The sequence below is a fragment of the Clarias gariepinus genome, chromosome 23 (assembly GCF_024256425.1).
Source record: "Clarias gariepinus isolate MV-2021 ecotype Netherlands chromosome 23, CGAR_prim_01v2, whole genome shotgun sequence".
NCBI classification, from domain to species: Eukaryota; Metazoa; Chordata; class Actinopteri; order Siluriformes; family Clariidae; genus Clarias; species Clarias gariepinus.
The window spans coordinates 16,632,986-16,660,510 of NC_071122.1; the positions used below are offsets into that span (position 1 = coordinate 16,632,986).

Consider the following 27,525-nt stretch of genomic DNA (forward strand, 5'->3'; position numbering starts at 1 on the left):
CACTATCTTAAGATAAACTTTAAGTTGTCTATTTTGAGATTATAGTAATATGTTTTTTTTTTTTTTTGTTGCAATACTCAATATATTATATAATGATTAGCAATTTAAAACATAATTATTGAAAATGCAGTGTAGTACTATACATGCTTAGGGATTCTTTATTGCAGGAATAATTTTTAGTGAATCACTGGAAAATTTAATGTTAGATTTTTTTAATTATTATTATTATTATTATTATTATTATTATATGATCATTATGAAACCAAGTAGGCTTTCCTGTTTGTCTGTTGAAACTGATATGCTAGAAACAAACCTCATTTCCTAGTAAAAGCTATAGACAACTATAAATTAGGCATTTATTATTTGACATTTGTTTCTGCACTGAAAAAAGAAATAAGCAGTTGGATTTAAGAGAACATAATAAATACATAAAAAAATACTTAGTTTAAACACTAATTAAAAAGTAAATGTGATCAATGCACATAGTCATCTATAGTCTCAGATAGTCGACAAATGTCAACTAATTATACACTGAAATCTCATGAGGATGTTACCACAGAAGCAAAGTAAGACTGAAATCTATAACTTGATGATACCTAGTGCAGTGTTATGGCACAGCAGGAAATGTTTGCGGGTTGTTTCACAGCACAAATGACTTGGATTCATAAAGATAGTTGTTATTAATGGAACTCAGTTAAATACTGTGGAACTGATGTATGCATTTAAATTAAGTAAATTCAATAAGCTTTTTTTTAGTGTACAAAGGCATTTAAACGAACAAACCAACAGTTAGCTTAACGTTACCTAATTAACTACGACTACTGTTTCGCAGCATTTCTTATCAGGCCTGGGTTTTATTTACTCAGTTATAATGTAGCTATTGATTTTATTAGAACTTTGCCCACTATAGAAGACATTTTACCATTACTGAATTTAAGCAAGTCTGATTTAGGACTGATGATCTTCTGACGTGTGTCTATGTATATAGCGCATCTCGAAAAATAGTGAAAATATTGTAGAAAATTTTATTTTATTACAGCTTTTGAACATCAAAAATTTAGTATCTCAAAATATTAATAGTTCATTCAAAGTTTCAGTAAATCACTATTCATACAGAATAAATACTCCGTATCTCTCGGTCTAGTTCAGTACACACATGGGAAAGAGTGCTGATTTCACAGTTGTCCAGATGATGATGATTATAATGATCAACACCATCCAGAAAGAGGACAAGTCACAGAAGGTCATCCCTAAAAGGGCAGGCTGTTCACAGAGTTCTGTTTTGAAACATATTTGTGGAAAGGGCTGGATGGAAATGGTGTCTGCAATGAGTTTGTGACACCGTGTCTACTCCCAGAGTAGAAGAAGAGTGGAGAGGCACAGAATCAGTTGCTTGAGGTCCAGTGTGAAGTTTCTACAGTGGGTGATAATTTAGGATGCCATGTCATCTGCTGGTGTTGGTCCAATGCGTTTTATCAAGTCCAAAGTCAATGCAGCTGTCTACCAGGAGATTTTGGACTGCTTCATGCTCCTGTCTTTTGACCAGCTTTATAAAGATGCCAATTTCTTTTTCCAGCAGGACTTTACACCTGCTAAGACATAGAAGAGAAACACCTGACCTAATACAGACGAGATGAAGTCTGCTATTAAAACAACCTGGTCTTCAATAACTCCTCAGCAGTGTCGCAGGCTGGTTGCCTCCATGCCATAACCCGTTGATGCAGTAGTTCCTTGTAATGTTAAAGGAACTCAGACCAAGAATTGATTGTATAAATTAATATATTTTTTCTTTTTTTCGATATTTCTGTATCGTCAATTCTTGTTGGTGAATTCCAGTGTGGTACTGTGACAGGATCTCAGTCGTGAAATTTCCTTGCTGCTAAATATTCCACAGTTAACTGTATTATAACAAAGCGGAAGCGCGTGGGAACATCAGCAACTCAGCCACGAAATGGTAGGCCATGTAAAATCACAGAGCGCGTTGTTGAGACGCATAGTGCATAGAGGTCGCCAACTTTCCTCAGAATCAATAGATACAGACCTTCAAACTTGATGTGGCCTTTAGATTAGCTCCAGAGCAGTGCCTAGAGACCTTCATGGAATAGGTTTCCATTGGAGCAGTGGAGACGTGTCCTCTGGAATGACGAATCACGCTTCTCTGTCTGGCAATCCGATGGACATGTCTGAGTTTGCCGATTGCTAGGAGAACGGGACTTGTCTGACTGCATTGTGCCAAGTGTAAAATTTGGTGGATGGGGGATTATGATAAGAGGTTGTATTTCAGGAGTTGGGCTTGGTTCCTTAGTTCCAGTGAAAGAAACTCTCAATATCTTAGCATACCAAGACATTTTGGACAATTTTATGCTCCTAACTTTGTGTGAACAGTATGGGGATGACTGCGCACCAGTGCACAAAGCAAGAACCATGAAAACATGGATGAGTAAGTTTGGTGTGGATGAACTTGACTGTCCTGACCTCAACCTGATGGAACACATTTGGGATAAATTAGAGCAGGGACTGCAAGCCAGGCCTTCTCGTCCAACATTAGTGTCTGACCTCACAGATGCGCTTCTGGAAGAACGGTCAAAACTTCCAATAAACACACTCCTAAACCTTGTGGAAAGCCTTCCCAGAAGAGTTGAAGCTGTTACAGCTGCAAAGGGTGGACCAGCATCATATTAAACCATATGTATTAAGAATTGGATTAGTTCCTATGCATCTGAAGGCGTGTGGGCAATATAGTGTATATTGAAATATCTAATAATATTATGATAATTATTAATCATGCTATTTTTCTGACATGCGTGCAATTTTTTTGGCTGACTGTGTGTGTGTGTGTGTGTGTGTGTGTGTGTACACTGTATGTAAGTAAGGACATTCATAATCAGTGTGTGTGTGTCACAAAACCTCCTGCTGGAAGGACGTCTGCTTCTTTACTGGGATAAACAGGAAGGATGCATGTCTGGCGTCAGGATGCACACTGTTCGCCTTCCTCTACTGTGTTTTACTTCATAAACATGTGCTATACTCCTGTTTGATCCGTTCTTTGTCCCAATAAATCTGCCCTGTAGGATCATCATTGCAAATCTGGGGGTAAACACAATTATTAGCTTTGAATGACGATATAAAACTAGCAACAACAACAAATATAATAATAATAATAATAATAATAATGGTGTATGACTTCCTTAATTAATTAATATCCAAATTAAATATTATAATATATAAATTGTATATATATATATATATATATATATATATATATATATATATATATATATATATATATATATATTTTAATAAATAAAGGCTGCATGTGCATATAGTAGGTGCTGGGTTGAACCCATGTTGTCTGTGTGGGGTTTGGCCTACGTTCACGTATGTTTTTCCCTGTCCTGTCTTGTTTTTCTCACTAGATTGGCTACTCTAAACTGCCCCTAGGTATAAGTTTGTGTGTTTGTGTGCAGACATGTGCATTTGCAGTTGTTTGTGTGCACTACTGCCAGCCCACCCAGTGCAAAGATTGCATGCCTTAAATTTTTTTTTTACACTAGTTACTAGATGTAGCTTGACAACAGCTTTCACACATTTGTCTGTACATGCTGAAATGGGGAAGACGGTGCTTTTACAACAGGAAGTCAAGCTATTTAGGTATTTGTGTGCATATGGGTATGTGTTGTGCATGTACGTCCTGAGCCATTTTGCAAGTCCTATCAGTGGCCTTAAATGGAAAGGTCTTTGATCTCTACTTCTGTTCCCACAACAGAGAAAATAGTTGAAAGGTTGACGGCCGCCATCTTGGATCTGGTGGAGCTCTACTGCAGCACGTTCAACGCCAACTTCCACACAGCTCCACACAGCAGCCGCACCACGGCGCCAATCCAGGAGGCGGGCATGATTACAAATGTATTGTCCTTCAGCATTTATGCTGCCCACCGTGTCCCCATCACCTGGGCCGCCAGGTAACACAAACACGTCAGCATTCCTTAGCAAAATTGCACCATGAGCTTAGCTGACTCTTTTTTTTCTTGCTTTTGTTTGTGTTTTTATCCAAACTATAAAATCCTACCACGCTCATAAGTGTGTATTAATTGTTGCAGTTTGAACCTTTTGTTTTTAAACATTAAAACATCTTTGGAATTTAACTGCTTATGTCTCAGTAAAATAATGTCGAGAAAGGAGTGGTGCGAGTTTGTATTAAAGGCAGTAAGGAATTTTGCATTGTTAACAACATTGGCACATGCGAGTCCCTTTAAGATTACCCTGCCTTAGCAGCAGCTGTCATGTTTTCAATACATACACAAGGTTTAAATTTATACTCACATTGACTCAGGGTGTTCAGTTTTCCTGGAAACTTTGTCTTGCTCAACTATTTCCACCCTGTCAAAGAATTCTTACTTGTATAAAGCAAAATAAGCAGATGGAGAACAAAACTAATGAGGAAAGCCAGAAATGATTGTAAACACTACTCTGATATATTCTCACACACACACACACACACACACACACACACACACACACACACACACACACACAGACACACACACACACACATGCACACAGCTGTCCTATGTTACACATGCCCTGGTGTAATCCACTAGGATTACATGGTATTATGAGGTGCAGAGGGAACCCCTGAAAATTACCAGGCGCTTTCTGCTTCCTCTGGGCGTCCCAGTACGTGCACACACACGCGCGCGCACACAATCTGGGCTGAATGTAGAACATAGAGTGTTAAGTGCATTGAGCACCCATACAAAACCAAATACTAACCAGTGCCATGATCTTTCACAACCCCAGAATGGTTTAGGCCTGTCCTCTCCCCTCCATCCACCATGCAAATGGTCTCTTCCTCCCATTGGTTGTGATAGACCGGTGTCCTTTGTCTCGCTTTGACACTGATTCTGTTTGCATATGGAGCTACCACAAAGGATGCAGCATGGGAACTCGTCATGACCTTCGACCCCTTTGGAGGCAGGGTGCAGGGCAAGCCGGGGTGCTAAGCACCTGTGCAGTGTTGACGCATGCCATCTGTTGACGGTGCCGAGTAAAGGGTGGACAGGAAGTTCTGAATTAACCTTTCTGCTCTGGATCTAAGCATCTTTCTTGTTCTTGTCCAGGAATATACATCTATTTAGCTGTTCTGTTTGTTTCAGTTATCTGGCATTCCAGTTAGCTGGCGAATGTTATTCTTTCTATTTTGAACCGTCTCTAAAGGGCCCTTTTCCTTTTAAAGACTTTTCCAGTTCAAGTTTGTTTTAATAAAGACTGCTGGAGAGCCAATGGTAACCTGGGATTACACAAAATTGGACTGACTTGGATTTGACTTAACTGCCCCATACTACATTTACATATGCTGTGCTGGCTGATGGATAATTGGAAATTCAGTGTTTTGTGATGAAACCGGGATGGAAAGCTGTTCCTCTGCTGGCACCGAATAGCATACAACTCATGGCCTTTGGATTCTCGTTGAAAACCTTGCTTCAAAATTCTAAACTGTTTCCAGAACCAAAGATTTAAGGACATGGAAAGGCTGAAACATTTGCTTGGTAGTCTCTAGGAATTTTTCCCCTACTCTCAAGTTGAACACAGCATTACAGAGAACCTGCTGACCCATTTCTAGGCAGTTCAAGTGCCTCTGAGAGCATTTTGTTTGTTGTTGCAATAGCCTGCTTTGATCCCCCCCCTTCCCCCCCCCCCACAATAACATGGTGCCAGTGAAAACATGGCAGCATGATTGCTTTTATTTTATCATATCAGTCGCACAGACTTTGGTTTTAATCTGCCAGGCATCTGACCCGATAAATATCACTTCTATATATTGAGGGAATGAATTAATCAAATGTCCTTAGTGATGAACAAATGGACAACATTCACGGGCAGCTGTTACAAGAGCAATAAATAAAGAAAAGGCAAAATTGCAGCTTTGATGGAATCGGAGATGACACCAGGAATATACTAATATATCATGTGGAAGGAGACTGACATTTGAGCAATAGTTCCACTAAAAATAGATAAGAAAGAAATCATCTAGAAAGCACCAAGTCTGAGTATGTGAGGAAAAATTGACATGTTGTCAGAGAGACGCAGAAAATTGAAGCTTGCTTGTCTTTTTGTTTTAACAGGAATTATTTTGTAATCTAGACTTGGTTATTTAAGAAAACAGATCTGATAAATTTATGTCATCTTAACAATGCTTTGTGTCCTTAATCATTGCTTCTAAGTCGTTCTCTATAAAATGTTTTCTTTACGTCTAGCTATAAAGCTAACTAACTTCTAACACAAGACTGACTCCCAAATCTCTCTCTAAGTCCTAATCAAGGGCACTTATTGGTGTGTGGAACATGTAATTGCGTCACACATAACTGCGCTAGCTTGGGTTTATTCTCCTCACCTTTTGGGTGCTTGGTACAAGTAAGAAATTAAAACTACTTTCTGGAAGGGGGTCTGGAGAGAGCTGATTGGCTGAGGGGATGGATTGGAGGCACTCTGCGCTCTCAAATCAATCGCAGCTCTAAGCCAATCACAGGTGTCCGTAAGCTTGGGAGGGGAGTGCCCAAATGGCGGGTGGGATTGGACACTATTAAAGTAGGGAGAAAATTAGCAAAAAATCCCTTCCTCCCCTAAAACAGATCAAACTATTTGTTGTTTGTGGAATCACACAAACTATTTGTTGTTTGTGCTCAAAATGCGCTAATATCTCAGTGTAAGCAGATTGAGAAAGAGTTTGTATTAAAGGGAGTAAGGAATTTTGCACTGTTAACATTTTAACATGTTCTTTTAAGATTACCCTGCCTTAGTAGCAGCTGTCATGTTTTTAATATGTACACAAGGTTTAAATTTATACACACTTTTGGGTGTTCAGCTTTCCTGGAAATGTGCTTTGTCTTGCTCAACTATTTCCCAGTGGCTACCCTGATCAAGAATTCTTACTTATATTAAGTAAAATAAGCAGATGGAGAAGAAAACTAACAAGGAAAGCCAGAGACGAAGGCAAACACTGCTATTACACACACACACACACACACACAGCTGATGTTTAGCAAAACAGCATGACACTGCCTGTAATCTTGCTGAATTATCAACTTGATTATTTTCCTATCAATATCATGCTCTGCTTATTTTATTCTTTACAAATTGCAGTTTTATAGTGTATACTGTATGACATGAGAAACTGGAAAAAAGTCTGCCAGTGTTAAGTTTACAGTAGATCCGGGCAAAAGAACTATTTTAAAGACTTGTGAACTTGTTCAAACTTGAGCCAACTAAGTGGTTTCACACATCAAATTTGCATGTTCAGTGTTTAGAGTTTTCATATTCAGCATTATACATCATACAATCACGCCTGTAGTGTATGTGTAAACATGTTCATGTTGGGACGGTCCTGGACAGAATTATGCTATCTGACATACACCGATTTTCTTTCTTTGTTCTTTTTCCATTCACAGTTATGAAGGGTTCTTTCTGTCGTGTTCCCTCACCCATGGGGGAGAGGAACTCTGTGCCCCCCAGCACACAAGCAAACAGTCAGTCAGCAAATACCTTTTCCATCTGGTGGTTTGGGACCAAAGGTGAGTCTCCTAAGGAGTCCTAACAGCTATAATTTTTCTCTATTCCAGTTTTATGTTGTGCTTGTAACCTGAAATAAAAACTAGTACAGCATCCTGTAGATCCCCCCCCCCCCCCAATCTTTCTACTCCAGCTTCTGCGGTTAATGTATTGTGTGTGGATGGTGTGGAAGGATTATACATTATTCACTTCCTGACAAGCACAATAGGAACTTTGGTCAACAGATGTAATTTAATACACACAAGCTATTTATAATAGAATCTTTACATTTGTAATTCTTCCCCATTAGCCATATTAGTATGTTTTGAATATATTGATGTACATGGCTTAAGACCAGTTAGTAGTTATTACCAGTTGCTGATCTAAAATCCTGGTCAGCTCCTTTAAAGACTTTCTTTGTAAACAAGAGTGTGCTTTTGTACTGTAATGCAGTACTGTGCAAAAGTCTTCTGCCACCTTTCATTTTGTTTCCAAAGAGCCTAGTTGGACCTAGTCTTGAGTAATGGTTCTCCAGGCTTTCTGAAAGATTTTTTGGCCCTCATTATTGGCTAGGTTTTGGTTCTTGGTTTTCAGTCCGTTCCTTGTACCTGACCAGTTTCAGAGGAAACATTCACGCATGTTGTTAGTTTTTCGGCTGCTCCTGTCGAGGGGTCGCCACAGTGAACCATTCGATCCGCATAACAAATTGGCACAGGTTTTATACTGGATGCCCTTCCTGATTCAACCCTCCTGTTTTATCCGGGCTTGGGACCACCACTGCATCAAGTGGCTGGGGTTTGGGCATTAGCTCATTGTAGGCGAGAGACCATTGAGCCACCAATGCCCAGAAGAATCATTCGAGCATAAGAACACCAGCATAGATGGAGTAAACAGATGAGAGGGGAAATGAGGTTGCTGTTGAGGTTATTACATAATTTTACATTGTATCTTTAGGCCTGTTGCAGTAAAAAAATGTTATTGTTTCTTTAATTTAATGTACATAATTTTATTGAATATGACCAAATGAGGGGTGGCTCAAGACTTGCCCAGTATTGTATAGCTTGTATAGTGCAGGTGTTGTTGATCATTTGACTTTAATAGGTTTTTGACTTATTCATTCGGGTTATTTTGCTCTGTTACGATCAGAACACTTGTTGAAAGCAGACATAAGATTCTTAAATTATTACAACAATAAGTTTACAGTCTTCTTGGAGAACATTTTTATGGTACAATAATGATGATAGCCAGTTAGACATAAGCTGTAGTGCTTTAATATGAAGTGCATTCAGGGCCGTCCCTTTCATCTCAGAGGCACCTCTGTAACTATTTCGGGACTTTCTGGGTGTAATGAATGACCAGTTGTCACCCACTCAGCTTTGGCCAGCTGCTGTAGTAGGTGTGCTAGATAATATTCCATGAAGTTGATTGATCCTGTTTTCCCCTTTGCTCTCTTCTTCTCATTTTACATTATAGGATTTGCTTTCCAGTGCAGATCAACCAGCTGCCACGAGAGTCTCAGCTGACAGTGACTTTATATGCGACACCGCTACCACCCCCTGGAGGGGCAGATGACAAGAGCAAGCAGAAAGCCCGCAACATGGAGGCACTGGGCTGGGTCACAATGCCGCTCTTTAACTTTCGACAGTGAGTGCATTAAGGAATAATGAATTATGCTTTTGTATAGGACAACATGGTGGTGCAGCACCTCATAGTGCCAAAATCCATGGTTTGCTCCTGTTTGCACTTTATCCATTTTGTGAAGTTTTGCATGTTCTCCCTGCTTCTGCGTTGTGTTTAGGTTGTATTCCTGCCTCAAAATCTTAACAGCCATTGATCCACCGGATCCCTAAAACTGATCAGTACATATTGTATCACGACCCGATGTTTGTTCAGTCTTGAGCTGTTAAGTTTTGGCAATGTTGTGCCAACTGTAGCCTTAGATTTCTGTTTTTATCTAATAATACTGGAACCCGATGTGGTCTTCTGCTGTTGTTCATGCTTCAATGTACTGCACATTCTATAGACTTACTCCCAACTTTAACCATCTGACCATTCTCCTTTGGTCCCTCGTATGATTTTCTGCCACCAAAAAGGATTTTTTTTTTCCTTCATACCGTTCTGTATACTTGTGTGAGAAAATTTCAGGAGCTCAACGATCCATCTCGAACCAACAACCATGCCATGCTTGAAGTCACTAATCCTATTTTCCCCCAATTTCAGGGTCAGTTTAATCATATTATTAAAAGATAATATATATATATATATATATATATATATATATATATATATATATATATATAGGCTTTATTGAATAACTGATTTAATAAGCAGTTGTACAGGCAGTTACAGTACAGTACAGTTTATTGTGGTTGAGTTTATTTTGTAATTGTTTTCCACCTTCCAAAATAATTTGCGGTCAAAGGCCTGTGCAAGTTAAGACGAATATTCAGCACAATAAAAAAATGTAAAATTATAAGCACTTATTTGTGACAGAAAGGATTTATTCATCTACTCAGATTTTACAGATTCATTTTGGTTGCTATGGTGATCTGGATGACCTGTAAAATATGTATAAATTTATGGACTGCTTATGAATAAAAACTACTTATAAATCATAGTGTAGGAAATGGTTTTATTAGGTCACAGATGGAAAATGCCATGTCTTGACCAAAAAGCAAATGCATATGATTTAAAAAGTAGCTTTTTTTTTTAACAATCAAATTGTAACTCTATACACACCTGCAATAGTGAGTTATGAGGAATAATGGGGTATGCCTGGCAGACCTCCAAACTAACAGCACATGATATATAATGAATAGTCACTTTAAACACTATCTAATGGAATTACCACATGTTAACAAGAGCAAGCTTCTGATTTGACTTGACATTAAATGGCTAGAAGAGCAAAACCGTGCACTTTTGCACTGTGAGCATTTAAAAGGGTAAATGTAAAAGAAACGTGCTCTTTTTGCAAATCAGCACTTCCTCTGTGCTCAAAAACAACGTCCAGAACAAAAGAAAAAACTGTCTTTGTGGTTTGCTTTGCGGAAAGCAGGTTTGCTTTTGACTCAGCACTATCACACTGTACGTAAGCGAGTGAATTTTGCTGAACGAGTGGGAGTAACCGAGTGCGCAATAAAGTTTGTATAACAGTGATAGGAACGCCAAGTGACTGCAGGTGCTGTAGATCAAGCTGAATGTATGAAACACCAGGGATTGTCTCTTTTTTAGGGTTAATCTAAGATTAGGTAATCTGTTAAAGTTTGTGATTTTTAATAACAGTGATTGGTGTCGTGCTGTCATACTGGTCATACATTCATTTGCTATGCCTTGTGTTTGCACACTCAAAAAAAACGTCAGCACGTCCTTGGCCAAAGATGCACTCACATGACCTACCATTTATTTAACTATAAATATATAAGGTATGTGTGCTTGTTGAAAAAGCAATAGAGTTTTATGACAGCTTAGTGCTGAACATTATATGGCTTGGTTTAGTCAGTGTTTCCTCATACCTTTCATTTCCCAGATTACACCTTGACTCAGATGTGCATTGCAGCAAGTAGTGAGCCGCAGAGATCGGAGTGTAATTACAGCACTAACCTGCCACCACTGTGCGTTCATTTTACACATATTTTCTGTACCAAGTCGCACATTAATTTTTGTGACAGTCAGTGGGGAGTAAATTTTTTTTCCTACTCTTATTACTGAATCTCCTCAGCTATCACCCCTCAGCTATGAATAGCTCAAGCATCAAATCTGCTTGTTACAGAAGTGTGGGATTTGTCTGCCCGTGTTTAAAATAATAGTAACATAACTGTGCATTAAATACTAAACAAAATGGTTTCAATTAATTGAAAAAATTATTGGTTGGTTGTTTTACACCAAAGTGTTATTATAACCTGTGTCTTCCAGCTTCATTTAAATAGCATTGTTTTCAAAAGTCGTGAGTAAACACTTATTTCAAAAAACATGCTGGAAACAGAAAAAATAGAAGGGTGTTCAAGTCAAATAAGGATTTTTTTATTTCTTTTAGTATCCCAGTGGTAGAATGTTTTCTGTGATCAGGCTGCCGGATTAATTTCTGGAACACTGGCCTCCCAGGAACTCCCTTAATGGCCCATGTATGGAAATCACATGGCCTGAGGTCAGGATGGTATGGGGGATGTGGCAGTTAACTCCCATCCTGTAATGTGCAAGTGCAGTGGGTAGTATGAGCGTGTGTCTTGCCTTTTAAAGCAGAATGGCTTTGGTGATCAAACCAGCCAGTTTTCTTTCCCTCCATAAGAGCGTTTTATTTACTAAATGTTCATGAATGGGCTTCCCGTCATCATGGCCGAGATCATTATTCAAGGAGGTACGGCCTTCTTTAAAATATTTGCTCCATTTAACTCTTTCCTGCCTCTTACATAAACCTCAATCGTTTTTTTTTTTTTTTTTTACTACTTCATCTACGAAAAATGTCATCACACGTCCTGGTTTGACTTGAACGCCCCTCATGTTGTTGAGATTGTTGTGTATCTTTAGAAGTAGATGTTGGGCTAATGGGATAGAGCTGTGTGTTTTCCTGTGTTGCAGCATTTTGACCTGTGGCAGGAAGCTGTTGGGTCTTTGGCCGTCAACGCCAGGGAGCGGAAACACCCGGTCCAGCACTCCCAACTTCAGCCAGCCTGATAGTGTCATCCTGCAGGTTAGTGTGATATATATACTGTACAGGAAGACACTTTAACATGCACCTCAGGGTTCCTACTTCTCTGTTGTTGTTTTTTACTGTCATCAGTCTGTTTGTCTATGAGACTATTTTTATTTGTATTCTTACAAATGCAGAAACACTTCCCTTTGCCATTACCAGACTGTTCTGTTTTTCCCTGGAAAAGTTCCCTTATTCTATTGTTGTGCAATAATAGCATTAAGCTAGTGTTTCCAGATAATATAAAATATGTTAATATTAGAAATAACTCAGTCCAGATTAGTTTGCTTTAATAGCCCTTTGTCGGAAAGGAGCTTTACAGAAATATAAATTTAGGATGTAGCTTTATCCGTTTGTCCCTAATGAACAATCTGGAACAAGAAGTAAGTCACCTTTACAGAAGGGATGAATTATTGGCTACAGTAAGCAAAGAAAGCTACTATTATGCTGAAATGACTGAAATAGGGTTATTAACACCTGGAAGGACGGTGCCGAGCCATAAACTGTACAGAGTAAATGTGTTCGAAAAATAAATTATTGTAATCAGAGATCACTTTGGTTGCATAGTAAAAACAATTTAAATAGTAGAAATCACTGCTATATTTAATAATAAAAGTAAGAGCATTTCAGTTTGACAAAAACTCACAGTATTGGGACTAAACTTGTTAGTGAGGCTAATTAGAAAAAAAAAATTGTGAGGAAGCATAAAAATTGGACTTTGGAGCAATGCACAAAGGTCATGTGCACTGATGAGTTCAATTTGACTCTGGTCCAAAACGATGCGTGCATCAGGTCAAGAAGGGAAGTGCATGAAGTGATAGACTGTTATTCTAGCCTCTGTTCTCAGCAACAATAAAATAAGTTTAGCTGACTACCTGAATATACTGAATGAACTGGTTATACAGTACTATTTATTTATTTTTTTACTTCTTAGTCATATTCCAGGACACAAATGGTGAAAGAGTGGTCCTGGGAGCATTGACTGGCTTCCACAGTGCATTGTAATCAAATCTAAAGGTGATCAAACTGAATATTAGACTATGGAATTTTTTGGGACAGGCAGTGTAGGCAAAATAATCCTTTTGATAGAATATAATTCAGAGATTTAGTTGATTATAATCTAATAATAGGAAGTACTAGTTAGGCTAATTTAATAAATAATATTAATTTAAACAAAAAATAAATAAATAAGTTATTTATATTTGAGATATTTTGTCATTTTTTGCACTTCGAAGTGTAACCTGTAGAAAGCGGATGAAGTGCACAGGGCAGTTTATCTTTAAATTTATGTCAAAAAGGGCTTTAAGAGTATCCTGACAAAAAAGAGAGTGGTTAAGAGAAATGAGCTGTTTGCGGTACATTTGCTCTCCACTTACAAGCCACAACATAATAAACACACTAGCGCACATGCACGACCACATCCTATAGACGCTGACCTCAGCAAAACGTGTTTCACTACCTGCTAGTTACCCAAAATCTGAAACGGTGGTGAAACTGGGCTTCACAGTTCAAACAGAGCTGTCATAATGTAAAAAAACAGTATTAATAAAAATGCAATCTTGGCTGGCTGATATTCTGAGGAAACAGGAACTAACTGACTGATGGGAAAGTACAAACAACTGCAAAGAATAGAAGTAAAATTACACTACAAATTATTGCTTACTATTAATTAAATCTGTGTAATACCGTGATTGTTAACTGTTTTCCACATTATACTATACATATTTTACATTATACATTAACTTGCTTGATTATATACTGTGTAGGAGTCTTGTGATAGTTGTTTGCAATTCCAGAAAGCGGGACATTTGGTTCTGGGTTTTTTTTTTTGCAAAACAAAACAAAAGAAATTGGAATGTAACCCACCTTAACCAGGATAAAATACTTAAGATGAATAAAAGCATGCACTAAGTGGTCTATTTGTCAGGGTTTTGCTTAACTTGGTTATAGTCTGTCCAGGAGAGCTGAAGTTTGGTTCCTAAGGGGTGTGTCCTTCTGCAGAGGGAAAGTAGGTCAGTTCTCTGACAGAAAGAGCATGAGGGAAACAGGCCAGAAAAAATGAACTTTTTACATCTCATCCTGCAGGACATCCCCTCCAGCACATGCCCACGCATGCACACACACACACGCACAAGCTCAGTCATCAACTACATAAACTCTGTCACCCGCAGACTCTCACAGAAACCCATGCACTTTTTACAGACACTGGTACACTGACTTGCCACGTCATAACAACCAAACATGACACTTTTTTATTTTTTTTTTGCAGTGCCTTTCGAAAAGCCACTTTTCCTTCCCTCTCCAGTTCTCTTGCTAGATCTGTGGTCCTATGGCTAGAGCTCAGCACAGTTGGGTTCTTTCCCTGCTCTTACACGCCCGACTGAACTCATTTCGATTTAGAGCCAAGAAATCACCAAACCCTGCTGGTCTCTTTCTGACCTACAGCAAAGTCAAGTGAGATCATGATAATGCATTGAAATTTCCATCAGTCGCACAGAAAGGCACTAATGTGACGTAGACTGGATTCTCAGAACTGCTTCAGAGCTGTGCCAGTGGTGTCGTGTGCCTGGTGGCTACAGCTCTGTCTGAGGGCACTTGGGTTGTGTTTGGAAGAGACTACTTCCAGCCTTTTCAAAGCTTTTGGTTTGTACCTTTTGAAAGACAGCATGAAGGTGTTCTTTTCTCAACTTGACTGCCCTTGCTGCACATCTGGGACCAGATAGTACATCTGGGCCTTATTTAAGACTGAAAAATATTCTCACCCCATCATTCACATTCCTCCCCCACCACCGTCAATCCAGCCCTTTGCTTTTTCAGTTGATCTGGACTTTTTTAAAATTCTACTCTGATTGTCTTTGTCCTCCCTTGCTCTTCAACTCCTCTACACATGCACTGAGTATTGCTTGGCCACGAATGTACATGAGAGAGAGAGAGAGATAGCAGTGAATCTTTCAGTGTTTGACTTGGCCTGTTGAAGGTGGAAGCCCCCACTGTTAAAAGGCGTTGTGCTGTAGGAGCTTCTGTTACTGCCCAGCGCAGCTGTTGACACAGCTGTCAAGACTTAAAGTGAACTGTAGCAGCTGATAACGAGCATAAACCCAGGTGCTGCATTCTCACTCCCTTTTACCCTTCTCTTAAAAATCCTTTTTATTGACATGAAATTAGAATTATCTCAGAGCATATTATTCCGTAGTATAAAACTAGATTCAATTTTCTATATCTACTGATTGTTTATATCAGGATAAAGAAGGATTGAGTTGGAAGTGTGTGAAAGACACTTCTCCAGAAGGAATTCTTACCAATCCCGCCCAGTTAATGTCACTGCTTGCACCTGCCTATGATATTTTTTTAACAAATTAAAATTATTATTTTTTTCAATGTAACCCACCTTACCCAGGATAAAATACTTAAGTTGAATAAAAGCATGCACTAAGTGGTTTATTCAGCCCTGTAATAATTCTTTGTCTCACAAATTTCAAATTTGACTGATTGTTTTTGTCGGCCATAGAGAAAAGACCGCACACCTCTACACTAAGTGCAATGCTATGTTTAACGAAAAAAAGTGCTTTCCAAATGTCTGGAAAAGGCAGCGATAAGAAAACCTCAGTCATTTTTCTTCTTGAGTTTTGTTAGGCCCGGTGTTGATCCGGTCTACAAAATGCTTTTTTGATCATTATAAATGATGTTAAAACATGATGTTAAAAGGAATATAATTTTAGCTTACAGTGCTATTTAAAAGCACACTTCTATATATGTTTTCGACAAAAAAAAAGCTGTGTATTGCCTTCCCACTTCCTTTTCCTGTTTTATATGACTAGACTTATCGACTAAACCCAAAAAATTTTGTATACCATAAGCAGCAAAAATTCTATTATAATGTATCTTTATTTTTATGTAGTGTTAATTTGTTTTTATTCTAGTTTACTATTCATCATCTTCTCTTCTTATGCCGTTTCATTGTAAACACCATTGTCCTAAAATCCATTGCCTCCCCCCCATCCCTAATTTGTTCAGGTGGACTTTCCGACATCCTCATTTGAGGTGCGTTTTAGCACCCCTCCACCAGCCGAGTTCAGCCCTCAGTACGAGTTCTCCCGATTGGATCAGAGCAGCCAGAGACAGCTCCAGGACATCCTGAACAAGAAGTCTCTCTTCTGGTGAGAACCACACCTTTACTAAAACAATGAGCATTAACTTACTAATGGAAAGGGGAGAGAATACTTCCAAGGGTGTTTTCTAACTATACAATATCGCAGATGGAATGAGAAGCTGGAGTACATCTTTGACGCTCTGTGGCTTGTCATGCGTCATCTGGACATGGTTTTGACTTTTTAGGATTCAGCTGTTAAATTTAGTTGACAGCTGATTGTTAAATGCCTGTTCAATGTAAAATGTAAAAGGCGCTGGATATTAAATGCTTTATTAAAGCATTCTGCCAGGATTTAGAATAATCCTACAAAAAGCTCCTTTAGAAGTTCCAAGCATATCATTTCAGTCACATTTGAGCGATAAGACTTCCCACATTCCCAAATGACGTTGGCATACCATTCTGAACCATTAGGCATATTCTCACCAGCACACCAAAGCACAGCGAGGACTTCATTAGTGATGTTTGATGAAGGTTTAGACTTTAAAGCCTTTTCCATATATTGTTTTCTTTTTTCCCCAAAGTGTAATTTTTTTTTTATTACATTCAGCTGCACACAGGGTGATGTGGATATCCTCCCAGCTGGTTTCTCTTCCTCTGCACTCCTTTGTCTAGTACCCTCTCTCTCTCTCTTTCTCTCTCTCTTTCTCTCTCTCTCTTTTTCTTTCCTATACCACCCGTTTTCTGGCTTTCTGTCCCTCATTTTGCCACGTAGGTCTTTCCCGAGATACGCAAATACTCTGTTAAACATTTATAGAGTGTGAGGGTTAAAGAAACCTGGAAGTATTAAGTCACATATCAGTCAGTCCGACCATAGGTCAAGGGTTTGAGCTGGGTGTGTGCTCTCTTATCAGCTGCTGCTGTGAGATACAGATATGGTTTTGCTCAGTTTTGCAGTGTCTCTGAGCATTGTGAAATACAAAAAAAATGTGCAAAGGTCAGAGAAAGAAACGGGAGCAAACTATGACTAAAAATTAATTTGGTTGTTTATGTAACAACCTCAGCAGCCATCTCGTTTCCCCTCTTGTCTGTTCCAACCACTCGGCATCAGCAGTAAATCCATCACCAGCCTGATCATCTGTCATCATCTGCACCTGTTTCCCACTAGTCCCATGCCTTAAGATAGATTTTTTTTTGTGCTTGAATGATTCATAGGTCACTGTGTGGTGACACAGGTCAGATACAGGGACTGGACTGAAAATGAGAGTCAAAAAGTCCTTCAGGAGGCCTGGTGAATTATTTCCAAGACTACATTAAAATAACAAGAAAGTCTGACTCTTTGGAAGCAAAATATGAAGAAAAGGGGGTGGCTAAAGATGTTTCAACAGTACTGTATGCTAATGGTGTGATTTCACTTTACGTCCTGCTGACTCAGCACCATGGTCAACTCTGAAACTAAATGTCTATCCACTAAATGTGTGAAGTACACACACAACTTTGCTACAAACTGTGTATTTCAGTCACAGTAGTCTTGCAGCTCATAATGACGGCATCACGTTCTGCATCATTGAGCAAAGTCACATTCATAAACTGCAACCAATTGCTGTTTCGGAGAACCGGATACATTTCGTATTAAACCCAGGATACTTAAAGGTTTTTCTTTTTTCCCTTTATTTATTTATTTTTATTAATCATTAATTATCTTAAGCTTGGTAAGTAGTGAACTCTGGGAAATGCAGTTAAAAAGTGTATGGGACTGGTCATTTACTGTATTCTGGGTTAAATCCAGAAACTAAAGGAGGGGCATGGTTTTCCTGATGGATGGAGCTCAGTACACACGGGTGGTAATATGATTCAGGGGTCTTGCCCTGCAGCTGGCATCCCATGGGAAAGAGCCACTCCCAAAATGTGACTTTTAAGGTAGCAGGGAAGGGCAAAGAGATGATGAGATTGCCTACCGAGAGCTAGTTTACAGCCACACAAGTCTCAATTAATTTATATATATATATATATATATATATTTTTTTTTTTTATCCTTTTGGCTGGCTCTAGTTGTACATGTTGATGTTTGGGTCAGATTTTGATTGACCACAGCACTTGTTAAATTATTATTGTTTTTAAAGGAGACTCTCTCAGTACTTCTGAGTCACACAATCTCAATCGGTCCTGCTATTACAGATGTAGAGATTATGGCTATATTATGAAACATTTATTTACAGTAGTAATACATTTAAAGCGAACTTGTCTGATTGTTGTCAAGGATAATTGTTCTGGTGGTGACGCGTACAAGCTTACTTAAAAGTATCTAACTAGCTGCCTAGCTATTAGACATAGAGTAAGGACTTGAGGTTGTAGTATGCATATAGTACTTCCAAAACATTTCCAAAATAGGCCACAAATTTAGAAAACGCCTGATATTGCTTACGTCCACTGGAACCTCAGATTCCTGTTCTGAACTATTTGACTATTATGTGAAGTGTTATTTTATACCAAGCTTTCAAATCACTTTCTAATCACATTTCACCCGTAGTGGTTAGCACTGTCGTCTTTTGCATGTTCTCGCCATGCTTGCTGGGTTTTCTCCGCTTTCCTCCCACAGTCCAAAGACATGCAGATAAACGACTTTCCCAAATTGCCCGTAGTGTGTGAAACAAACATGTGAGTGCGTGTAGGTGTGTGTGCCCTACGATGGATTGGCACCCCATCTAGGGTGTACCCCGCCTTGTGCCTCAGGTCTCCTTGGATAGGCTTCAGGCCCCCTGCAACCCTGTGTACAGGATAAAGAGGTATAGACAGTGAGTAAGTACTTTAAATGGTCAAAAGTGGTCCAATACTGTTGCAGAATAAGTAATGATAGTTGCATCTGCACATTTAGAGTACATGTAGAAACCATGTTTTTTTTTTTAATAGACTGCAAGAAATCTTTAGCTAACAATGACTCGGCTGTTGAGCCGTTTTTAGTTCCCACGGGATATCCTCTTGGATTTTTTACTCTAATTTCAAGTGAGTGTTGAAGAGATCAAAGAGAAATCATGTGACTATCATGGCTTTGTTTATATGCTTATAAGATCATGAACAAAAAAAAAGCCTTGTTTATAGAGATGTTTGTGGGTATGTGGATAGTCCATAGGATGATACAACTTTTTATGAATTATGAATCTGAAACTTTGGATGTAAAGTGTGTGTTTGCAGTTTTAGTTTTTCAGATTCACTGAGATTATAATTATAAAGTGGTATATAAAGTGCTGGCTGTGCATTCAGTGTGGTCTAATACTATACTAATTAGATTACTAAAACTATGAGTCTTTGTTTTAGTATTTGAAACTTTTCAAATTTTTGTTGAGCTTGGGGAACAGACACAGTCTCAATATGACTGAGTGATGAACCTGTGCCACTAGCAGACGATCAAGTTAGCCTGTTTGGCGCCACTCCTTGGCCTGGGCTTTGGATAGCCACAGGCCTGAGAGTATGAGCTATACTGAAAGAAATGAGGGAAGCATCTTCCAGAGTGGTATTGACCATCCCGCCCTTTTTAATCATTTTCAGACATTCACATGGGTGTGTATTCACATTTTGAATTTTCCTTTTTCATTTTTGTTACATCTTCCTCTTCTTTGTAGTTTAATGGCAGTTGGAATGAGGTACATTGGTTACCTTTTCCGCCGTTCGGTCTTGAACACTTTGTCTGCTTTATCCGGGACGTCCACACACCACCTTTCTTTTTGGCATGTTTTTCTTTTAGTAACACTCAGCATCTAGTTGGAGTTTTGTAGGTCGCATCACTGCCATTTATAGATCTCCTATTGTGATGTCATATAAGAAGACCCCCTCTCCCCGCTTGTTGCTTATGCCTGCGGTTTTCTGGAGGGGTGGGGCTCAGCAGTAGCTCATTTACATAAATACTGAAATGGAAAATACAGAGAGTTTGAGGTAGGAAAAATGGTATTTAGGCTAGAGCCAGACTTTGAGACCCTGAAGAGCTTTTTAAACAAATAGAAAAATATGAGACCTTTTAAACTTGTTAAGAACTAATCATCTTTCTTTTTTGCATGGTGTCTTTCATTGCATGGTGTCTTTCATTTTCTGAGCTCCTTTGTGTTGTCTGTTTTGTTTCGTTCTTACTTCTCTTTCTCTTTCTTTTAATCTTACATTCTGTTTCATTCAGTCTATCTCTATTTTGGTTACTTTAATTATCTTTCTTCCTCTTTCTATTTGCGCGTCTCTTTCTTTTTTTTTTCTTTTCTGTGTCTGTGTGGTAATCAGGAATGGGTTACATGTGAACACAAGCCAATGTTAAAGCCTAGCTGAGACAAGACTTGGTAGCTGGTAATTTTTCAGGCCCTAATGTATGGACAGAAGCCAATACATTACTAAGAAAAAACTTCTGCTTTTGAAGAAGTCTAATCTGATATTTAGCACAGTGTTGCAAACACGCTCGGTATAGGATGCATAATAAATGAGGGGATCTGAAAATGTAGAATAAGCAGAAAAGATGAAAGAAATAAGGATGATCAAAATAGGTGTCACATCCTGTATCACATCCTGTATCACAGGATGTCTTTTTTTTTTTTTTTGCCACACAGGAACTTCATGATGAAGAGGAATATGTAATACAGATTTGTTTGTGTAGGAAGAACATTCCTGTCTATAGTGTGTTTATAAAGTTCCAGGATGGGGGAAGAGTCAAATTAAACTTCAAGTGTGTATCTGCACTCTGTCGGGGTGTGACAGGCATTATTGCTTTATGTTGTAAAATCTTATATTAAATTTCTCTTTAGGTTTCAGTACAAGTCAGCTGCATGTCCCTAAGCATCTTACTTTTCTAGCGTCTGATAAAACCATAAGTTAGAGATGATTCTTTGTCTCTCTCGCAACTAAATTCTGCATAGTTTAACAGTATGTGACCTTCCAAGGTTGTACAAGTTGACTGGTTGACATTAAATAACGTTTCCATACCCTCACTACACATGGTCACCTCTCCGCCCCTGTGTTTTGTCAGGTTGACTCCAGAGCACAAGCGTCTGCTGTGGGAAAAGCGTTCCTTCTGCCAAGCCGAGAGCAGTCACTTGCCCATGATCCTTGCCAGCGCCCCCAGCTGGGAGTGGTCATGTCTGCCTGACATCTATGGTCTCCTTCGCCAGTGGGCATGCACCAACCACCTGGACGCACTAGGCTTGCTGCAGGCCACGTAATAGCTCTGTTTCCTGCTCACTATTCACATCCTGTCAAGGCCACCTGACCAACTCTAATACATTATACCAGATTATTTTGTAAACTGATGCTTTATTATTTTTCAAATCCTTATCTGAAATTATAGAATTTTCTTTCATCCTTCTATTGTCCATCTTTTTTGTTTTCCTTTCTATCTATCTATAGTCAATATCCATTTAGAATGCATATAGACACACAGTTTTTTTCTGACCTGTTAAGTTGTAAAACTTTAAGATGTAAATCAGTTTTATTTGTGTATTTAGGTTTCCAGATCAGGAGTGCAGACGCACAGCTGTCCAGTGGATGGACTCTATTTCTGACCCTGAGCTACTGGACTTTCTTCCACAGCTGGTGCAGGTAGCATCGACTTGCTGTCCCCCCCCCCCCTCCCTCTCTCTCTCTCTCTGTCTCACTTTTACACACATGCACACATGATTAATTTATTTTTTAATGTGATATTTTGTACCTGATATTTTGGTAACCTTTTCTGTTTTTTCCCCTCACTCAGGCACTGAAGTACGAGTGTTACCTGGACAGTCCTCTGGTGCGCTTTCTTTTGCGCAGAGCCATGGGAAATGTGCGTGTCGGTCACTGCCTTTTCTGGTGCGTCCACTTTCTGTTTTGCACGCAATACTGAGATCAGCATAGTCTGAAATTTGATAGTGTGTATATATACACACACCTGTCACTGTCACATGGCAAGTCCTGGCCAACGTGAATAGACACCCTTTGAAATAAAAAGCATATCGAGTTGCATATGGCGTTAAGTGTACATCTGAGATTCATAATAGCACTGTTTAGTGCTTTACTCATTCAGCTATACCGCCATCTGCTGGAAAGATCCATCCTTAACGTCTGTCTCAGAGGCTCCTTGTGCATTGTGGGTGACGGGTTACAAAGGTTGCTAAAGTGTAGTGGGTTGTATAAGTCATCTACTGTATGCTGTTCGTGTGTTTCATCACAACCCTAGATCAGCCATAATTTAAACTGAAAAGCTACACACCTCTCTGTGTGCAGTTTTGTTTTCTGAGTACCCATGTATCCTTTCAGGTTTTAGCAGATTTCTTTAAGAAACTGCTTGTAGCCCCAATTGGGATCCACCATGAAGATAGTTATTAAAAAGGAATGAATGAAGTTTGCATTTATAGGTTGTTCCCGCAATGATTTTAACAATTCCGTAATTGAAGTGTGTGTGGAATAACATTGTGCTGTGTGTAATGCAGATTAACATAACAATTGCACTGACTTGCTAAAAATCCCAACAACGAAAATATCAAAAGTCTCCCTGTGATTCACAGCATTAATGTTGTCAGTAATGTTGCTGAAGCATATTACACTGTGTACAAATTGTATAGTGTACTGTTATACTAGTGTATTGTTATATTTGTGCAAAGCAGTTAAGCATTATAACACTTAAATGTACAGGTTGCTGAAGGACACACTGCAGGACTCCCAGTTCAGCGTACGTTATCAGCACCTGCTGGCCGCGTTGCTCTGCTGCTCAGGCCGAGGTCTTCGTGAAGAGTTCGACCGCCAGTGCTGGCTCATCAGCATCCTAGCTAAAGTTGCACAGCGTGTCCGAGACGCCTCGCCATCATCGCGGCAGGTCTGAACCTCCTCCTCCTCGTTTTCATCATGTTCATTAAGCTGCTTCTCTCGTACTGATGATTGAACCACGAGCAGCTGCGAAGCTGTTTAATTTGTCTACTGTGAAGTGCAGTGCTAAGTGTTGTTCTTTTGTGTTTCACTCTAGGCTCTTCTGAGAGAGGGACTGGATGAGGTCAAGCAGTTCTTCTCCATAAACAGCAGCTGCCGCCTTCCTCTTAACCCTGGCCTCCTAGTCAAGGGCATTAACATACAGGTACATGGATCAGTCATAAACTTTCCATGATTGAGTTGCAGTGCTTGTTTCGGCTTTAGATAGATTTTTTTTATTTTATTTTTTTGTCAAAACTCCTTTATATTGGTGACAGCGACACCTTTCATGATAAGTTTTTATGCGAAAAAGAAAGGAATTAATCATGTCTGAGCATTTGGTTAGAAAAATAGTATAGTTTTATTTAGTAACTACATTCTCCAGTGTCTCATAAGAGTTTCAAAATGGCGTGTATATATACTGTACATACATACAGTACATACATACATACATACATACAGGGTTTGGGCATTGAAACTGAAACTCCTGGTTCTAGACCACTATATTAGGATGGTGTAGGGCCTCCTTTTGCGGCCAATACAGCGTCAATTTGTCTTGCAAATGACAGATACAAGTCCAGTGGCCAGAGGGATTTTGAACGTGATGCTAGTGGAGAAAAAATGTTTCCTGACTCGCTCCTCCAAAACACCTCAAAGTGGCTCGATAATATTTAGATCTGGTAACTGTGCAGGCCATGGGAGATATTCAACTTCACTTTCACATGTTCATCGAACCGCTCTGTCACCAGTCTTGTTGTGTGTATTTGTGCCTTATCCTGAGATATATATTGTACTGTTTGTTATGCCGAAACTGAATGCTGTTGGTGATTAAAGAAACTTATGTTGTTGTTCCTCTCTGTGCCTTTCTGAGGGCTTGTCTAGCACTCCTTCAGTGCTCAACACCAGTAAAACCTAATATCTTTTCTTCTACTTAAGCCTTTTCTGTTTCCCCCCACCCTCTTCTTTTATTCCCTTAGGCCTGCTCCTATTTTAACTCCAATGCTGTGCCACTCAAGCTCTCGTTCCAGAACATGGACCCGCTGGGAGACAACATCAACGTCATCTTTAAGGTCTTAACTCATTTGCAGAGTCTGTTAGTGACGCTAAAGTTTCGAGAATTGTAACTGAAGTTTAAATGTATTCAGTCAGGAGATGACCTGCGGCAGGACATGCTCACTCTGCAGATCATCCGCATCATGAACAAAATCTGGATTCAGGAAGGCTTGGATATGAAGATGGTCATCTTCCGCTGCTTCTCCACCGGCCGGAGCCGAGGTACGTGTGTGTGAGAGTCTGATTTTGCTCTTTAGTGAACATGTATGCTTTACGTGAAACAGGAAGTTACACGATCATACAGGTACTAGGCCTGTTCTAAACAGTTTGAGAGGTTTGTCTAAATGTCATCTTTTTATTTATTTATTTATTTATTTTATCCTAGGCATGGTGGAGATGATCCCGAATGCTGAGACCTTGAGGAAAATCCAAGTGGAGCACGGAGTCACTGGATCTTTTAAGGACCGCCCATTGGCTGACTGGCTGCAGAAACACAACCCCTCCGAGGACGAGTATGAGAAAGTGAGCAGCCCAAGTTTTCATCCTTGTATAAATTCACATTTCTGTGGTTTAGGAGAATACTATCAAGAAGGTTGCCATGGGTGATCATTAAGTTAATGCAGCTTCGTCATATCTTGAAGGATAATGGATCAAGGTGATTTGTGCAAATGGCTTAAAGGGAATGTGCTGTAGAGTGGAGTGTAATAAGTGCAAGTGAAAGAATGAGAGGCATCAATTATTGAAGCACAATTGGCACAAATTTGATACACACTGAAGATTTACTGTGCCCCTGAAACGAATGCCTACAGACAGGAGAGTTTCACATAGCATAGATACAGCATAGAACTGTCAATCATTCAAACATAGAGTTGTTGAACAGATTTGAATGCATAATAATGCTGTTAAAAGTAGACCATTTGCATCTAGAATAGTTACTTTAGTGTTCAGACTGGCTTTACCCCAATGTCGCTGTGTCATTATTTTTCATCAGGCAGTAGAGAACTTCATCTACTCCTGTGCAGGCTGCTGTGTTGCCACCTACATCCTGGGCATCTGTGATCGCCACAATGACAACATCATGCTGAAGAGCAGTGGCCACATGTTTCATATTGACTTTGGCAAATTCTTGGGCCACGCGCAGATGTTTGGCAACATCAAACGGTGAGATCAACAATGAGGAATGCGAAAAATCTGTTTACACCAGTTTACACATGACAGACAAGCCTTGCATTTACAGGCATCACTATGAATTGACCTTTTCCTGCAAGATAAAAAAACAGTGATATATGTTATTGGACTTGTATAAGATGTTTCACTCTTTGTGTTGTTTAGGGACCGGGCTCCTTTTGTCTTTACATCTGACATGGCTTATGTGATTAATGGGGGTGATAAGCCTTCAAGTCGCTTTCATGACTTTGTTGACTTGTGTTGCGAGGCGTACAACCTCATCAGGAAACACGCTCATCTATTCCTCAACCTGCTGGGCTTGGTAAGCTAAAAATCTTATACTCTGTTTTATTTCATTTGCTAGTGTTTTTTTAATTTTTTATTTCCATGCATTTCTTGTAAAATGCATGGTTTCATTTACGCATATTATCTACATTCTTACTGTGCTGAGTCCTTGTGTGTTTGTGTACAGATGCTGTCCTGTGGCATTCCTGAGCTCTCAGATCAAGAGGATTTAAAGTATGTTTATGACGCTCTGAGACCACACGAGTCTGAGGCGGATGCCACCATGTACTTCACAAGGTTAGAAAACGCATAATAATTCGTCATCATGAGGATGGGGATTTCTAAATTGCATTCTGTAGTTAGGGCATACTGTACAACCTGTGGGACGTACAGCAAGCTTGATAAATGTTTTAATGCAGCCTTAACTGAATTCTGAATGAATCATGGTTTAAATTTAAAGTAAATTTATAGTATACTACAGGAACGTGACTGACTTAAATGATTCTTTTCCACTGGGGATAAAATGGAGCAGTAAACTAAAATCATAAACTCAGCTCCTGACAAGCAGCACTAATGACAAGGATTTTAAATAGGAGCCATGTCATTTTTTTTAAAATGTTTTTTTATAAGAACCAGGTTTGGGGGTTGTGAAGCAGCAATGACGACCTTTTACTTTTTCAGCGGCACTTTTGCCATGATGTATAATCACAATTAATTCCATTTAAGTTCTACAAAAACACATCAGCATCTCAGTTATTTTGCTGTTTTTGTCTGATGTTGTACAGACCGGATGTGTTTATCATGAGTTTTACAAGAAGAAACTGATTTACAGCTGTTTTCTGTTCAGCAAGTCAACACCGAAAGGCTTTCTACTCTCCACAAGCCTGCATATTAAGTGTATATTTGTGTATTTCTTTCACAGTTCAAAAAATATATAGGTTTGGATAGAGGTCAAAACTAAATATAAATATTTATTAAACACAATATAGTTATAATAAATAACCTGTATATTTTCACACAACTAATTCAAATTTCATGTCTGAAAACCTTGCTGTGCTTGTCTGTATTGTCTTTATAATGTGCAGGTGACTGGTTAAGAAGTATTGGTATTCACTTTGGCATGTAAAACATAAAAATCTATGGTATGGGGAAAAGGACTGTAAAAAGAAAGCCGTGTGCCTGATGAGACTACGTGACTCCGAGTCAGGAGGAAAAAAACAGAAGCATGTCCGCAGTTTGGCAGTATTTAATTTTCAAAATGCGATAAACATCCCAGACTCCACTTTTATCTAAAATGTGTGGGGCAGTGGAGGCTCTGCTACATGTACTTTTCCAAGAATGAGTCCTTTCATTAGAGAAAATTGGTAAAGCCTGAAATGTACTTTTCACCTATAACCATTTGCTGTTCTCCTGCCTTTTTTATTTATTTATTTTTTTTGCTGCTGACTCTAAAATGTCAGTTTAGATTCTTTGCATAATCTAGGAGACACAAGAGCATATTTATCCCACTATGTAGAGTGTGTATTTTATAAATGAAAAGCGTATGAGAATGAAAATACATGTGACTATGTATGGATGAAGTGAATTTACCTATAATAATGTAATATTTCTGTAAGCACTGGATGCTTTTCTAAAATAATTATAGTATACATTTTTGTGAAACTTAACATATGTATTTAATCTCTGCGTGTTACATCAGTTCAGATACATAAAACAATTTTGGTGTTCAGTATTTATAGTGCTATCAAGTCAGAGGTTGTCAATTTGGCTAAACAAATTTTTTTCTCTATTT

At 39.0% G+C, this 27,525-nt stretch overlaps 1 protein-coding gene across 2 annotated transcripts in view; it reads left to right on the forward strand.

The window, feature by feature from the left end:
* The window catches only part of pik3c2b (phosphatidylinositol-4-phosphate 3-kinase, catalytic subunit type 2 beta), a 57,399-nt gene that overhangs the window by 22,130 nt on the left and 7,744 nt on the right, over window positions 1-27,525 (forward strand). For both annotated transcript variants that reach the window (XM_053483917.1, XM_053483919.1), the window contains exons 11-26: window positions 3,767-3,962; window positions 7,449-7,571; window positions 9,022-9,192; window positions 12,124-12,235; window positions 16,250-16,392; window positions 21,322-21,510; window positions 21,797-21,890; window positions 22,042-22,136; window positions 22,959-23,139; window positions 23,287-23,394; window positions 24,206-24,298; window positions 24,374-24,503; window positions 24,667-24,803; window positions 25,273-25,442; window positions 25,614-25,770; window positions 25,921-26,030. In XM_053483917.1, coding sequence (XP_053339892.1) covers window positions 3,767-3,962; window positions 7,449-7,571; window positions 9,022-9,192; window positions 12,124-12,235; window positions 16,250-16,392; window positions 21,322-21,510; window positions 21,797-21,890; window positions 22,042-22,136; window positions 22,959-23,139; window positions 23,287-23,394; window positions 24,206-24,298; window positions 24,374-24,503; window positions 24,667-24,803; window positions 25,273-25,442; window positions 25,614-25,770; window positions 25,921-26,030 — 2,209 coding nt within the window. The remainder of the gene's footprint in view (window positions 1-3,766; window positions 3,963-7,448; window positions 7,572-9,021; window positions 9,193-12,123; window positions 12,236-16,249; window positions 16,393-21,321; window positions 21,511-21,796; window positions 21,891-22,041; window positions 22,137-22,958; window positions 23,140-23,286; window positions 23,395-24,205; window positions 24,299-24,373; window positions 24,504-24,666; window positions 24,804-25,272; window positions 25,443-25,613; window positions 25,771-25,920; window positions 26,031-27,525) is intronic.